Source organism: Hypomesus transpacificus, chromosome 22 (assembly GCF_021917145.1).
Source record: "Hypomesus transpacificus isolate Combined female chromosome 22, fHypTra1, whole genome shotgun sequence".
Lineage (NCBI taxonomy): Eukaryota > Metazoa > Chordata > Actinopteri > Osmeriformes > Osmeridae > Hypomesus > Hypomesus transpacificus.
This window is the reverse complement of record NC_061081.1, coordinates 13,972,564-13,988,916: the sequence shown is the minus strand read 5'-3', so window position 1 is coordinate 13,988,916 and position 16,353 is coordinate 13,972,564. Positions and strand designations below refer to the sequence as shown.

Genomic DNA, 16,353 nt, shown 5'->3' with positions numbered 1-16,353 from the left:
TCTAATTACAACCATGTACAAGGTACAAGTATTGGTTGACTGACTGACTGCACCAGTTTTAAATTAGCCAACTCCTGTGCTGCCAACCTATCCTTTTCCCCACCCTTTAATCCCATTTCCTCCATTCCCCCACCCCAGTTTTGTGTACTGCCTATTTCATAACAATATACAGACAGATCCTCTGCATTACCATCCCTCATTCTTTTCCTCTTCTCTCTCATTCTATACATCCATCTCCAGGAAACGTGAGAATTTCCAACCCATTTTCTAATATCCAACACTGAGAATCCATCTTGGTGCAAATTTGGCCCTTTAAACCGCTACTTACGGTTCTCAGTGGTTCTCAAAATTCTGGCCCGCATGGTCAACATTCACTCTTATTACATTTACATTTAGTCATTTAGCAGACGCTCTTATCCAGAGTGACTTACAGTAAGCACAAGGACATTCCCCCGAGGCAAGTAGGTTGAAGTGCCTTGCCCAAGGACACTCCATGGTGTGTCTCCATGGTCTACTAGCGCCCCCTGGAGGACTGTTCCAGTCATAACCATCCCCTGACCTAGGATGCAGGAACAGAGCTGTTTAAGGGGCCAAATTTGCACCAAGATAGATTCTCAGTGTCGGAAATTGGAAAACAGGTTGGATCACTACAACACAACAACTACAGTATCAGAGCTGCAGTTTAACATCCACATCCGTGTTTTGAAAAGATAAAGGTGATTGCTCACAGTGACCTCACAATGTTGTGACAGCAGTGTTCGTTTTGCTTTTCGTTCTCTCCAGCCATGAGCAGGGCGCCGTCCGGCCAGGTCTCAGTGAGGGGGGGATGTCTGGCTCTTCACTAACTAGGACACAACACGCACATGCACACATCCACAGACGCACACACACACAGCAACCTAGCAAGCAAAAATAAAAACTGCTGTCATAACATTGTAAGGTCACTGTGGGCATACAGTTAAGTCTGGAGTATATTTGGACAGTGACGCAATTTTGATAATTTTGGCTTTGTATGCCACAGTAACGGATTTGAAATGAAACAGCCAAGATGCAATTGAAGTGCAAACACTCAGCTTTTATTCAAGGGGCTGAACAAAAATCATGTGATACGTTTAGGAATTTTTACCCTACAATAAAATTACATGTACACCTTGGATTGACCGTGTATGTAACATCCTACAGTGAATAGAGGACTGGCTATCATAAAACAGAAAATAATGTGAGTGCTCACATATATATATTTACATATATATGTAAAACATGCACTCATCTTCCTCTTTTCAACATATCCCCCTGCGTGCATGTAAGGTGAAAATATAGCACGGTAACCAAATAGTGTCTCTAGGTTCCTCACACACACGGACTGACAGCACAGATGACAAGTCTGTCTGTGACAGTGGATGTTAAACTGCAGCTCTGATACTGTAGTTTTAGGGTTACTAGATAATAATCTAAATCTATAACCTGCCTAAAATATTATCAGGGAAGACAGGAATACAGCAAACATGTCGGAGGACATCTACGCCAAACCAGACATGACCCAGAAGGTGAAGTCGGATGACATCTATGCTAATGCAGACATGACCCAGAAGGTGAAGTTGGATGACATCTATGCTAATGCAGACATGACCCAGAAGGTGAAATTGGAGGACATCTACGCTACACCAGACATGACCCAGAAGGTGAAATTTGAGGACATCTATGCTACACCAGACATGACCCACAAGGTGAAGTCTGACGGGGGGGAGATGGAGGAGAGGATGGTGGACATTTACGTTAGTGCTGACACCCTCAGAGGTCACGACCTCTGCTCAAAGGCTGAGGACCCTACAGCAGAGAACACAGCAGAAGATCAGCTCTCAGGTAAAACACACACCAAACACACACCAAGCACACACCAAACACACACCAAACACACATACACACAAATGACATACATAAATGATCACAAATACGTACTGTACAGTCATATACAACTGTAGCCTTTAGGATTACCTCTACATTTATTTCTCTCATCCTTTCACAAACACACACACACAGTGTCCCGACTGTGTCCAGATGCTGAGCGTCCAGAGGAGAGAGTCTACAGAGCCGCAGCAGTCTGTCTGGGGCTGCTGTGTATTTTCATACTGGCTGCGGTCACAGCACTGGGAGTCATCTGTGAGTATGTTTAAGTAAACATACATCATTCATTGTACATGTATGTACTATATTTGTGGCATTGTTCAACATAACATGTCAATCATTTCTGCAGATGACTGTAACATGACGCGTTATTCTGTCTCATTCCATAACAGTCACCAGAGTTAGTGAAGACAACACCAACCTGACCAGAGAGAGAAAACAGCTGAACACCAGTTACACCAACCTGTCCAGAGAGAGAGACCAGTTACAGACCAGTTACAACAACCTGACCCGAGAGAGAAAACAGCTGAACACCAGTTACACCAACCTGTCCAGAGAAAGAGACCAGTTACAGACCAGTTACACCAACCTTACTAGAGAGAGAGACCAGCTGAACACCAGTTACACCAACCTGTCCAGAGAGAGTGACCAGCTGAACACCAGTTACACCAACCTGTCCAGAGAGAGAGACCAATTACAGACCAGTTACACTAACCTGACCAGAGAGAGAGACCAGTTACAGACCAGTTACAACACCCTGACCAGAGAGAGAGACCAGTTACAGACCAGTTACACCAACCTGACCAAAGAGAGAGACCAGTTACAGACCAGTTACAACACCCTGACCAGAGAGAGCGATGACCTTAAGAGGAGGATGTGTGGTAAGTCCATAAGCACAATTTTAATTAATATACTGTCTATTTGTAAAATGTATGAAATAAAAGTTGTTGTTAATGTGATGCGGTAAACTATCGAACAATTGCTATTGTAATATCTTAATGACTCATTGTGTTTGTCACATCTGGCTCTAGGTTGTGACAAAGGTGGGTTTCAAAGGAAACTATTTTGTTATTGACAGAAATGGCTAACCAAAACCAAGTGTTTGTGATTGTGTGTGAGAGATTTGTGTGTGTGAGACGTGTGTGTGTAGGTGTGTTGGAAGGTGCAACAAAGTGAATGTCGAAACTGCAACTGCAACTGCTTCCATGCAGAGCAGGGTTTAGTGCAGAGCGAGTGACAGAATAAATAAGAGAGAGAGAGAGTGAATGTGTGTGTGTGTAAGAGCCAGATTCAGGTGAATAATGTTTCAGTTAATTGGTAATATTTGGTTCATAGTTGTGGTTAAGAATATTGGTGTTTTGATATTGATTATTCTACTTCGATAGGTAACAAATGATCCATTAATAATTTTGTAGGCTATTTTTTTTGTAGTACCTAATTTTGTAGGTATTTAAGATAAAGTGTCTATATTCTACATATTATTTGATTTGTGGATTCCATAGAGTCTGTAATTGGTTACTGTACATGTGCATTAGTATCAGAACAACATGATCAGTGAAAGGTTATAGTGCTAAAGGAAGTTATGTTAAGTTAGTTTGGAACTAAAACGTTTTTTGTCCGTTATTCTGTTGGGAATTACACCCTGAACGCAGAGGCTTAAGTTGATTTCGTTTTTGTCAACAACAAAAAAAAGATTGCTTTGCACATTCTTTTTGGATTAATACTTACATTTACATTTAGTCATTTAGCAGACGCTTTTATCCAAAGCGACTTACAAGAAAGAGTTATTATTACTAGATTGAGGAGTTGCTAATAAACTGCTATGCACTGTTGCCTTGGGTTTGTGAGTAGCCTGCAAGCTGTTGTTACTACAATGGCAACTTTGAGAAGATATGCACACACATGTTAAAGCAAATTACACGGACAGACGTGTTCTGCACTCTTGATGGCTCACATAAGATTGGTTGAAGATTGGTTGTAGCTGTTACTACTGTAAATTTTGAAAACTAAATATCAATTCTGCGTTTTGATGACATCAAACAGAGGATCTAGATGGATGGAGGAGGTTTGGCTGGAGCTGTTACTACGTCTCTACTGAGAAGAAAAACTGGGCTGGCAGCAGACAGGACTGTAGAGACAGAGGAGCAGACCTGGTGATCATAAACAGCCCAAAGGAACAGGTGAGAGATGGAGACAGTTGGAGAGATGGAAAGTAAGAAAGACTGAGAACAACAGAAATATACAGGATGAAGTCAAGTTCAAGATCAAGGTAATAAAACTGCTCCTTAATCCTCCTCCATGACAGGAATTCCTCAATAACCTCCACAAGAAAGTGTGGATCGGTCTGAATGACACAGTAACAGAAGGGAACTTTGCCTGGGTGGACGGAACTCCACTGACCACACCCACGTAAGGGAACTACTCTTTCTGTAGTTTCTGGATTAACAGAAAACAACCTTATTTTTAGTGAAATAGTTTGAGATATTCCACCTTTGCTTGAATGCATCTAACTGGTGCATTATACCATCATCGCCCCATAAATCACCCCAGACAGGCCCAACCAATCACAATCAACATTAAGCTATAAAGGAAATACAGCGTGTTGCCAAAAGTATCTGAACATCCCATACCAAAACCATGGTCATTAATATGGAGTTCCCTTTTGAGGCTGCAACACCTGCCACTCCTCTGGAAGGCTGTTTTGGAGTGTGTCTATGACAATGTGCTTCCATTCAGCCACAGGAGCATTAATTAAGTTGGATACTGATGTTGGGAGATGAGACCTGGCTTGCTGATAGCGTTAGAATTAGATACCAAATGTGTTTAATGGTGTTCAGGGATCTTTGCAGCCTGATCAATTTTTTCAGTCCAAACTCAACAAAACATTTCTGTACAGACCTCACTACGAACCTTGACTGGGCAGCACAGATCCCTGAATACCATCAAACACATTTGGGATTAACTGCCTCTGACCACAGCGTAAGACAAAACTACTCTTTTAGTTTGATTCTTCTGACTCAAAACAAAACATTTCTACTTGTAAGACATACAAATATTTTTGCCTTGCTTGACTGACTTTGGTACAATACAAACCATCAGCATCGCCCCATTAAATTCTTCCAAACAGACTCAGCCACAGATCCCTGAATACCAAGCCACAGATCCCTGAATACCATCAAACACATTTGGGATTAACTGCCTCTGACCACAGCGGAAGAGAAAACTACTCTTTTGAATAGTTTGAGACTCCTGACTCTAAACTCTAACAATGTCTTCTTGTATTATGTTTTAATATGTTTTCCTTGCTTGACTGACTTTGGTGCATCAGCAGCATCGCCCCATTAAATCCCTCCAGACAGACTCAACCAATCCCATTAGCATCAACATTAAGCTATATGAGAAATATACAGTACTAACATATACAACTCTGATACAGAATGGTTTGTTATACTGTATGACCCAGATGTGGACCTCAGTGTGTGACTGGTTGTGTGTTGTTTAACCCTGTAGGTACTGGTGGGGCTCTCAGCCTGATAATTACCCTAACACACCAGGCAATGATGGTGAGGACTGTGCTGAGATATACTACTCACCTTCTGACGTTCCCCCTCCTTTAACATGGAATGATAACAGGTGTAATTCTGATAATTTCTGGGTCTGTGAGAGAAGGATCTAACAGATATACTGTGGGTTTTCTACACGTTTAATCTTCTAGCATTTAATTACCCAGCTATTGTCTTGTCAATAATACCTGTCATAGCTCCATGACTGAAATATTGTGATAATGAGTTTTCACTTCCTGGTTAACATGAAGTACATGACGTAAGAATGAGTAACATAGACTCAAATATTGTATTACTGTCTAGTTGTATTTACCACTCTGCTTGATTTTCCTACTTAGAAAATATGTTATTCCTGAAATAAACAGTCCTTTGGTCATATTGTCTGGACTCCTCATTGACCCTGCATTTCAGTGTGTCTCTAGGACATCAGCCGTGTACCAGACCCTGCTCAGTGACTCTGGGGCAGTGTGGGAAACATCTATGTATATATTTGTATTTGATTTAACCTTTATTTAACCAGGCAGAATCATTAAGAACAAATTCTTATTGTTAAAGGTTGATGGGTTACTTTATCAGACCAGTTGAAAGCAAATATAGAGAATTAGGAAACTACAGGCTAACTAGTAATCTGATAAACGTGAAGAACAGGGGGCCAAGAATAATGATGTCACAACGAGTGAGTGAGACTTAGTCCTGGGGACTGGGTAAAATGTTGGTTTCTGGACAATTATGTTAGAGCAGCAATTTTTTAATTTTTTAAATATCAATTCCAACTTTGAAGATTAAATAGAAATGTGCTCTGCATTTACATGTATTCATTTAGCAAACACTTTTATCCAAAGCTTCCAAGAAAGAGCTGTACAAAAGTGCATTGGTCACTGATCATAACAACGAGCCCCAAAACATTGCGGGCAGCCAAAACATGAAGCATATGTTGTGAAAAGCAAATAAGTGCCAATGGGAAAAAGTTCAACAAGTAACAATTAAACAACATGAACTTCAAGAAGTGCAAAAGTGTACCTGTAGAAAAAACAAGCAACGATAAAATAATTTATTGCGAGTACAAGAAGTTAAATCAGTTACAACTAACCAACAAGTCCCTCAATAAGAGTCATTGTGTTCCTGGAGGAAAGGAACATCAGGTCCAGCAAATCATTCCTAAGTACAGTTGTACTCCCGGAACAAGTGCGTCTTAAGCCTTTCCGTGAAGGTGGGGAGATAGTCAGTGTCTCTGATGGAGGTGGGGAGGTGATTCCACCATTGGGGGGCCAGACAGGAGAAGAGCTTGGATTGGGAGCAGGCGCTCTTGAGAGGTGGGACTACCAGACGGTTGTTAGAAGAAGACCGTAGGTGGCGGTTGGGGGTGTAAGGCTGGAGGAGAGGCTCTCCTTCCTATTATAATTTTATAGTCTTTTCTAATATACTTCTTTCCTCATCTGAGGGGTGTGCCCCCCTGAGGGGTGTGCCCCCCTGAGGGCTGTGCCCCCCTGAGGGGTGTGCCCCCCTGAGGGCTGTGCCCCACTGAGGGCTGTGCCCCCCTGAGGGGTGTGCCCCCCTGAGGGCTGTGCCCCCCTGAGGGCTGTGCCCCCCTGAGGGCTGTGCCCCCCTGGGACTGTGCCCCCTCTCTTTTTAGAGTTTACCTCTCTTCCATTAGAAGTAGGGATAGGGTTGTTTGGCCGACATTAAAACCCATACTAAAGTGCAATAACTAACTAACTTAAATATATTTAATTGTGTTTTAACCCTTAAAATATCATTTATTTTCTATTTCTAATGAGTCTCTTCAATTAACAATAGGCCCTTCTACATTAATATAAAAATAAATGCCATATACAAATTATGTCCCATTACAGACAAAACTGCAACCTAATTTTTTAATGTTGCAGAACAAACAATTGTGATTGTGACGTACTGAAGGACTTTTTCAATGCCTCTGGGTTAAACATATCAAATTTGTATTAATATAATTCAAAATCAACCTATCGATTATTGATTAACAATGACCACTAACTGATAAATAAATAAAAATGCTATTAGACAAACTGACGCTTAGAGATGAGGACGACTCTAAGGGCCCTCCGGCCCAGGTCAGACAGGAGGCCCAACAGAACCCCATATACTTTCCTGTATGATTTAGAATTTGGAGTCGGCTGTACAAATTAGCAACGGGGGCCCAGCAAAGAACTTGTATTGACGTGCTTCTATACTCTTTGGGCCGAGTAACCCTAGCGGCACCCCATATCAGCGATGCATAGTTTAAGTATTTCGATGGTGAAAAGAAGGAACGTTTTGTATATGGTCTATTACCCTGCACGGTGCAAAGTAACCATGAGTTAACATTCTCAACCACTGTGCGACAATAACAATCTCAACAAACAAAGTAATCATGACAACACAACAAAGTTTTTAACAACATTTTCCTTTTTTTTTATAGCCCCAGCAGGTGTAAATTACGCAAGCACCATGCAGTGCACCGTCTGCTATATCCACAAGAAGGCAGTGTCATTAAATGCAGGGTCGGCCCAAACCTTAATGGGGCCCTAAGCAGAATTGATTTGGGGGGCCCTTCGAGTCGCTTTTTATAAAAATAAATTATTTATTGTGCTCTCCTATCGGCCCTCTAGTGGCCACGGGGGCCCTAAGCAGCCGCTTAGTTCGCTTATGCCTTGGGCCGGATTCAATGCAAATACATTTTGTCCTGCTACTGTATAATAGTAGGCTACATGTTTGCGTGTCTGTTCCCTTTTAATATTTTAAGGAATGTCTACTCTTTAGTGTGATTCCGTGTCCCAAGTGCTAGCTATATACTTTGATAATGAATGAGAGTTCCTCAGCGAGTAAAACTGAGATCCCATCAACAAACCCAGGGCGAGAATATCACATCTCTATGGAAACGGTAGACGCTTGGGGAGGGGCAGATGTCGCCGTTTGGAGAGGAAGTGTTTACTACCAACCCCAACATTGACCTATTCTTGTTTCCTTCTGTAATATCACAAGGTACGTTTCCTGCACATGTATTTTCATACCTGCTTCAAACTTGATGTGTATGGTTTGCCTACTGGTACGAAATTAGCTGGTACAGTAGCTCTAGTCTAGTAATAGTACAGAGCTAGTACAGTACTGTACTGTACTGATACATTAGTCGCTCTAGCTTAACACTGGGTCATTAGAGCTAGCCAACTGTCAAGGAACACGCCCAGATATAGTATGATAATTTTAAACTTAAAGTCACCTGTTAGGTTAGCCTACTTTGACGTAAGCCTATAGCTAATTAGCCAACTGTCAAGGTTAAGATACGTCCCGAGTGGGCTTTACTATACTGTACTATACTGTAGTCTACCTAAAGTCACTTATTGTCATAAGCGTCAATGCGAATAATAATAATGAGAACATGCTCTTTACTTCCTCTGAATCTAACTTCACTCATTGTCTGTTTGTAGTTATGGCAGGAACGTCACGACATGATCGAGAGATGGCGATGAATGCCAAAAAGCAACTGTCTTCTTGCTCAGACCCGGTAGAGCGACTACGACTACAATGTCTCTCTCGGGGCTCTGCTGGAATTAAAGGACTGGGCAGGTAAACTGAAGCTGTTAAATGACAATATATTTTCATTCATCTAAGATAAGGTACTTTATTTTCAAATGTTAACATTTTGAGGGGCTTAATCTCAATGTACAATACCCTGTTGAAAAGCTACATTAAGAGTCTGACAGAAAATATCCTACAGTATTGCCAGTAGCTTGTAGGCTATTACACGACAAAATAATCAATCAATTGGTTAACATTTTTCGTTTGAAAGTTCAAGATGTAGGCTAGGCCTGACTACCTAACTACCTAACCTAAGAAAGGTAACCCCCATTGTATAATTTTGATGATTCTTGATTGTGTTGTTTTGTAAGAACTTTCAAAATAATGGACGATGACAACAGCCGCACATTGGATCTGAAGGAATTCATGAAGGGTTTGAATGACTACGGCGTCTTAATGGAGAAAGTGGAGGCCATGAATCTCTTCCAGCAATTCGACCGAGACGGAAGCGGCTTGATCGACTTTGATGAATTTCTCCTCACTCTCAGGGTAAACGTCTGAGATGGGGCACTAATCTTTTGTGCTTTTTATCATTGTAACTGTAGATTATTGAACGAGTCGCCATTCTGAACCCGGTTTCAACTTGATAGGGTTCTTGGGTTGGAGAAGGCGCGAAAGTTCTCCTATTTGCCTGTTCCTATTCCTCTTCTGCCACACTCTCTGTTTACATTTACATTTAGTCATTTAGCAGACGCTCTTATCCAGAGCGACTTACAGTAAGTACAGGGACATTCTCCCCGAGGCAAGTAGAGTGAAGTGCCTTGGACACAACGTCATTTGACAATGCCGGGAATCGAACCGTCAACCTTCTGAATAATAGCCCGATTCTCTAACCGCTCAGCCATCTGACCCCCTGCCTCCGCCCCCGCTCTTCCCCTGCTTCCAGCCTCCGATGTCTAACGCCAGGAAGGAGGTGATCATGCAGGCCTTCAGAAAGCTGGACAAGACCGGCGATGGGGTGATCACCGTGGAGGACCTGAAGGGGGTTTACAACCCCAAACATCACCCCAAATATCAGAACGGCGAGTGGACTGAAGATCAGGTGTTCCGTACGTTCCTGGACAGCTTCGACTCTCCATATGACAAAGACGGAAAGGTAACCCACACATTTGCATCATGGTTTGCAACGTTTCATTTCATGGTTAGCTTTGTTTGATCAGATATCCGATGAGTAAATGCATTCGTTTCCCCCCCCCCCCCACCCTGGGAGCTATGCAAAGAATTAGTCAAATGAATTCTCGTGTACTCACGACTTCCGCAGTGCACCTTCCTGGTCGCCAGCTTGTCATTGAACATATTGGGATGCCTCATCACCTTGTGTTTATGTTGATAATGCTTTCTCAATACACTAGGTCACCCAGGAGGAGTTTATGAATTACTATGCAGGTGTGAGTGCCTCCATCGACACAGACGTCTACTTTATTGTGATGATGAAAAATGCCTGGAAACTTTAACTAAAGTCTCCCTGAGGCATCAGGGTAAACAAAGACCTTTAAGTCCTAATGTACAGCAATAAGATGCCTTCTTACTATTCTTTCCCTCAATAGAATCATATGGTAGTCTCTCTTTTTCCAAACCGTTCTTTCAAATCAAGTAGTCGTTTGTGGACGGTGTGGCTGCGCTTCTCCCCTTAGCCAGTAGATGGCGCTGTTGTCCAGTGGCTCCAGGAAGCACCAGTATGATTCTTTCTCTCTCATATAATGTCACTGATTTGACCTCTCCAACGCCTTCACTAATATTTATAGCTGCTTAGTAGACTTTAGTGGGAGTTTGCCCTTTGTCATGTTTCCTTGCTCTTGCTGACTTTGGGACTGGTACTGAGAAACACGGGTAAAAGATCAGAGTGGGATTTTTATTTTCCTCTTACCTCTGCCATTTTTGAAAGTTGCTGTTTTTGTTGCTATCTGCCTGTGGTTGTGTGGGTGTCTGTCTGATGTTGTAGGTACCTACAGTCAGTTCTCTCTTTTTGTCTCCTCTCCCACGTGTCACTTCCTCCTTCTCTCCCACATGTCACTTCCTTCTCTCCCACGTGTCACTTCCTCCTCCTCTCCCGTGTCCCTTTCCTCCTCCTCTTCTCATGTCACTTCCTTCTCTCCACGTGTTACTTCCTCCTCCTCTCCCGTGTCCCTTCCTCTTCCCATGTCACTTCCTTCTCTCCCCGTGTCACTTCCTCCTCCTCTGCTAGGTCACCAAAGAGGAGTTCCTGAACTATTACTGCGGAGTCAGCGCCTCCATCGATAACGATGTCTATTTCATCCTCATGATGAGGAATGCGTGGGGACTTTGAGGAGTGGAAGGCTTTCCTGCACATCCTCCTTGTTTTAGGTTCAGCTTCTTTATGTTTCCTTGCAGAAATTATGTTGATTTCTAAATTGTATGCAGATGATCATGAACATTTGTATTTCCAATGAAACCGGATGTAATGAGTCTATTAATTGGGGGGCCCCAATTAATGGGGGGGGGTTTCAAGAATATGATGTTGTTTTTAAACACTGGTGGTACATGATTTTGTTTTGTGTTTTGCTTTGAAATGTGTGTATTTATAATGCTTAAGGACACAGAAACATTCAGTGATACTGTAGCGCCAAATAACCTCATTAAGCGTGTTTATTAATGTGTTTATTAGTTTAAAGATGCAATAATAAAATGCAAAACAGTAATCCTGTTACATTTTCAGACTAAAGCAACATATTAAATATATCAAGATGCTGTATTAAAAGTACAATATGCAAAGAAGTCCACCATTAATCATCCATTAATCATAATATAGATAGAAACACGTTGCCTAATGCTAAAGTCCTACAGACATGTTGAACATAGGAAAATAAAAAGTACTATGTATTTAAACATGGTACAAAACAGAATAGAAAAGTACATCCGATTTCAACACAGTAACACAACAAAGCACAATAGGCCAAGATAATCACAAAAAAAACGTAATAAAACCCCACTTAACATTGCATGTGTCTAACATTAAGATGACATATTTGGATCAGGAATTGTGCTGCGCTGACCAAGTGAATAGTACATTCTAAACTGATATCGCAGTTGTCAGGGTGAAATGTGTGTAATGACGCTTAAAGCAGCAGTGATGATAATGTGTCTCCACTCTGTTGTGTATTGACGTGACTTTCTGTGGCGTTGAGTGCAAAGTAATAGATAAGAGGAAGGCACTGTGACGTTTTCAGAACACCCTTGTCTCTGTTCTCAATAACCACCAACAGAAACCCCAGACAAGCAGAATAATGGAGATGGTAAGTGCATCGATGTGGCTCCGAAATACCACTATGTGTGAGAAGAATGTGCTACGAGATCATTGGTGAGCACCCAAGAAAAAGGTATCATCTTGAGGTCCCACACAAGTCTCAATATCGCTGATTTGAGAGTACGCGATGTGTCAAGTTTCTACCTTTTTGGACTTGGCTTCCTGTAGTTTAACCTGATAGAAACTGGACATGGTGACGTAGGCCTCCTCCTTACCTCGTCCCCTCACTTCAACGCTCTCAGGAACCCCGTCTCCATCGCCAGCATCCGTGTCAGTCTGAGTCGTATCCGGCCCACTTCCCAAATCCAGAAGCCCCATGGTCGTGGCCTCGCTCCCCATCTCGGAGCACTCGTTTGAGGCAGCGCTGCTCAGCAGGGTGGCCTCTGACGCTCCAGTGCCCGAGCTGTCGTCGGTCGAGAGCTCGGGGACCTTCTGCACCAGGCGGACAGAGAGGTCGCTGAACATCTCGGGGTTGAAGCTCACTGGGGGGTGCTGTGGGGTCAGAAGGGGGTCAAAGGTCAAATAACCCTTTATTAGGTACTTGCCTGTATATGAGTTAGTCTAATGTATGCTAGTGCCCAGTATCAGACCTCTTTATGGGAATTATCCCTGTATATTAATTATTCCCCTGCATATTATATAGTTCCCTGCATGTCTGTTACTCCTCTGAAAGTCAGCTCCCTATGAATTCCTCTGCTGTATATTAATTATTCCTTCATATAATAGTTAGTCCCCTGCATGTCTGTTAATCCCTAATAACAATGATTCCCTTGTATATCTGTTATGTCCTCTGTATATAACTTACTTTGCTTGGATGGTACAGGTGCACCAGAGTGTGCTTAGGGTGTGGGATGCTTGGCCAGATGAGGGACTTGATCCTGGGTAGAGGCACAAAGAACACACAAACACACATCCAGCACTCGGAGACTTTCACGACAGTAACGAGACGTGTGATGGTGGAGAGCGTTCCGACTCACCGTTTCCGCCAGAAGAAAACAGCAGTCATGGTTAAGAGCAGCAAGATTACAAAGGCCAGGGACAGAATGTACATCAGTACTGGCTGATCCCACCTCAGGTCCTCTGGGTTGGGGTGAAGAGGGGTGGGGGGGGGGGGGGAGAGAGAGAAAGAGAGAGTAACGAGAGCATGTTAGAAAGCACTAGTGATCACATCTTTACTCTGGGACCTCTCGTCTTCAGCCCTGGTAATGAAGAGCAACCTTCCTGTACGTTTTCTTTTTGTTGTGGCACCAAACCGATAGCACACCTGATTCTAACAGTTAGCTGGTTGATGTGTTGAATCAGTTAAAACTGGGGTTAGAGTGGCAAAACCCACAGGAGGCTACATCTCTCCAGGAACAGAGCTGGAGATCACACGCATTCACACTGCTTCAGTCTGGACTCCCTTTGAAACAACAAAACAATTCCAGCCCCCCATTAAAATCATCGCTTTGCTGTCTCTTTCTGTGGAGTTTCTCTCTTTGTAGTTATACCCTTCTCTCCCCCACGCCCCCAAACTTCTCAGTGCATGTGTCACGTCGTGTTTCGTGTTGTCATGTGATGTCATGTGGGTCATGTGATGTGTCATGTGATGCGGGGTCTGGTCGGGTCTTGCCTGGGTCTTACCTCTGTAGGTAGTGAAACTGACAGAGGGACTCCATTCACTCCAGAAGCCTTTGAAGTAATCGCCTATAGGTTTGGCCCGAACTCGGATGTGATACAGTGTGTTCTTCTTAAGGTACTCCCCTTCGATGGTATAGTCCTGATACGAGATGGTCGGGGTCTGAGCACAACACAAGAGAAAACAACGCTACTTCTGCTTTTGATGTTGTGTGTGTATTGTGTGTGTATTGTGTGTGTATTGTGTGTGAATTGTGACACTGTGTGTTTATTGTGATTAAGCGTGAAATTGTTGTTGTGTGTGTATGGTAATCATTTGTATGTGTTTTGATATTGAGTGTTATTATTGTTAGTATAGTTGTTACTGCTGCACAACAAATTGCCCCTCTGGAAATAAAACAAAATTCTACTCTACATACCAGCCTGACTCAGATTCACTAGAGATAATTTGTCTTCAATTTACACTTTTCCAATTCTTTGCCCAGCAGTAACAAGTCTGCTTCAGCACAGCTTGGGAGAGTAAAGTTCCAAACCAGAGTATATTGAGTTAAATTCCACAGAGACAATTCCATGGTTCTTCACTGTTTAATTGACCCTGTTAAAAACGTAACCCCAGAACCTGTGTGTTAATCACGCATGTGTGATGGTGACATACCAGGGGAAGACTGTCGGCACTCCAGATTTCTAACTCAAACTGCAGTTTCTGACTGAGGTAATCGTTCTTGTACGGTGTTCCGATCTGTATCAGATGCGTGTCTGACCCTGGTACGTATGTGGTGTTAACCACCCACGGAGTCTTGGGTTTCACTGCAACCAAAACACACACAAGCACGGATCGCATCACAAACGTCAAGCTTTTATGACACAAATCCACAGAGCGTGGAGTCAACAACTTGGAAGAAATCATAATACTGTAGCTCAAATCTTTTAATTATTATTATTTTTACCTATTTTTTTTAACTCGATTTTTTGCTTTGTAACACTTCCTCCCATTAAACGGTACGTGAGGTTGTACACGGTCAACATTTCCAAATTCGAAAATGTGACATCTTTCCCAGGTCTGCTTTCCTCTAAACAGATCGTCTTCTGACTTCCTGGTTCGCTGAACCAGCTGCAAATAAAACACTCACTGTCAACATCAATTCTTGTCAGATCCCTACATAGTAATAGAATAAAATATCTTCATACCTAAAGAATGATTGACCTGAAATAACAGGTTCGGGGGGGGGGGAGATATCCTCCTCCATGCTTATGGGGTCAGCCCAAGTGTAAACATGTGGATGGGTGTAGCTCAGTGGTATAGTAAGAGGTCGAGGTATTGAGGTTCACCCCCCCACCGCTGCCACCGCCTCGGATAAAAAAGTCTCTTGAATTAAACGAATACACTGACATTACCAGAGTGTCACGACTTCCACCTCTTCCTCTTCACTCAGGAGGCAGGTGAGGTTGTTCAGGTGTATGCTGATGTCGGAGGAACAGGTAAGACTTGCTTCTGTGGGAGAGAGGAGATGAAGGAAGAAAAGGTTGGACGAAGTTAGAAAACACAAAGACGTGATTCTGGACATCTTTTCTAAACTCAAACTTCATCCTTGCTTTGATGACAGAGTCCACGTCAGAGGCATCACAGATATACTGTGTACCTCGCACTAATATCTTCTGTGTAACTAGTGTCTTCTGTGTAACTAGGGCTAGTAGTCTTGTCACAGCCTGTGGAGTGAAGAGATTAGTTTAGCTCACCACCATCATCATCGTCTGGATCCCCACTCTGGGCCAGAGTTGTGGTCGGGACCAGGAGGAGAGCTATCCACCAGATCTGGGCCATTTCCCCTCAACAACACACACACACACACAGCCTCTGTGGTTGGATGCTCCGGAGGGAGGTGGGGAGGGGCACATGCACACACACACACTCATGAGGCATTCAATACTGGGCTGCCTCAGCTGTGAACTTTCAGTGTCTATCAGAGAGAGAGGGTGGAGAGAGGAAGAGGGAGTGTCAGAGAGAGAGAGAGAGAGAGAGAGAGAGAGAGAGAGAGAGAGAGTGAGAGAGAGTGAGAGAGAGAGAGAGAGGAAGTGTCAGAGAGAAGGAGAGAGAGAGAGAGAGAGAGTGAGGAAGTGTCAGAGAGAAGAGAGAGAGAGAGAGAGAGAGAGAGAGAGAGAGAGAGAGAGAGAGAGAGAAAGAGAGTGAGAGTGAGAGAGAGAGAAGAAGAGGGAGTGTTAGAGAGAGGAGAGGAAATGAAATGAGAGGAGGAGGAGCAGGGTTAAAAAAACATTTTTTTTAGCTGACTTGATATTCATAACTAAGTGAAGTATTATTAAGACTAAACTTTTAAATGACTTCTGAATTGAGTACACATGGTCAGTTTTTATCTTTCTGTGAATTACCTTCATAAAAAGGACAGAGTTACCCTA

The 16,353-nt window shown here is 42.9% G+C and overlaps 3 protein-coding genes across 7 annotated transcripts; 2 read left to right on the top strand and 1 right to left on the bottom strand.

Annotated features, from left to right (window-relative positions):
- The first annotated feature begins 1,331 nt into the window (after positions 1-1,331).
- On the top strand, positions 1,332-5,835 carry LOC124484580 (C-type lectin domain family 4 member M-like). The gene is made up of 6 exons (XM_047045549.1): positions 1,332-1,863; positions 2,041-2,160; positions 2,298-2,786; positions 3,949-4,085; positions 4,211-4,314; positions 5,416-5,835. Exons 1-6 carry the CDS (start codon positions 1,506-1,508, stop codon positions 5,579-5,581), a joined length of 1,374 nt encoding a protein of 457 aa, XP_046901505.1. The 5' UTR covers positions 1,332-1,505; the 3' UTR covers positions 5,582-5,835.
- A 2,525-nt stretch (positions 5,836-8,360) lies between these two features.
- Positions 8,361-11,719, top strand: capslb (calcyphosine-like b). 3 transcript variants are annotated; one of them, XM_047045242.1, is made up of 6 exons: positions 8,361-8,465; positions 8,909-9,047; positions 9,371-9,548; positions 9,946-10,155; positions 10,412-10,537; positions 11,245-11,719. In XM_047045242.1, exons 1-5 carry the CDS (start codon positions 8,387-8,389, stop codon positions 10,511-10,513), a joined length of 708 nt encoding a protein of 235 aa, XP_046901198.1. In that variant the 5' UTR covers positions 8,361-8,386; the 3' UTR covers positions 10,514-10,537; positions 11,245-11,719. The 3 variants fall into 3 exon arrangements, with proteins under 3 accessions (XP_046901198.1, XP_046901199.1, XP_046901200.1); XM_047045244.1 differs by lacking the exon at positions 8,361-8,465 and adding an exon at positions 8,511-8,529; XM_047045243.1 differs by lacking the exon at positions 10,412-10,537.
- Positions 11,664-15,905, bottom strand: il7r (interleukin 7 receptor). Of its 3 annotated transcripts, none has more exons than XM_047045239.1 (8): positions 15,679-15,905; positions 15,337-15,430; positions 14,889-15,052; positions 14,597-14,748; positions 13,948-14,104; positions 13,302-13,404; positions 13,130-13,202; positions 11,664-12,816 (listed from the first exon to the last, which is right to left on the bottom strand). In XM_047045239.1, exons 1-8 carry the CDS (start codon positions 15,761-15,763, stop codon positions 12,457-12,459), a joined length of 1,188 nt encoding a protein of 395 aa, XP_046901195.1. In that variant the 5' UTR covers positions 15,764-15,905; the 3' UTR covers positions 11,664-12,456. The 3 variants fall into 3 exon arrangements, with proteins under 3 accessions (XP_046901195.1, XP_046901196.1, XP_046901194.1); XM_047045240.1 differs by having other exon boundaries at positions 15,130-15,433; positions 15,679-15,904; XM_047045238.1 differs by having other exon boundaries at positions 15,337-15,433; positions 15,679-15,902.
- Positions 15,906-16,353: the final 448 nt, after the last annotated feature.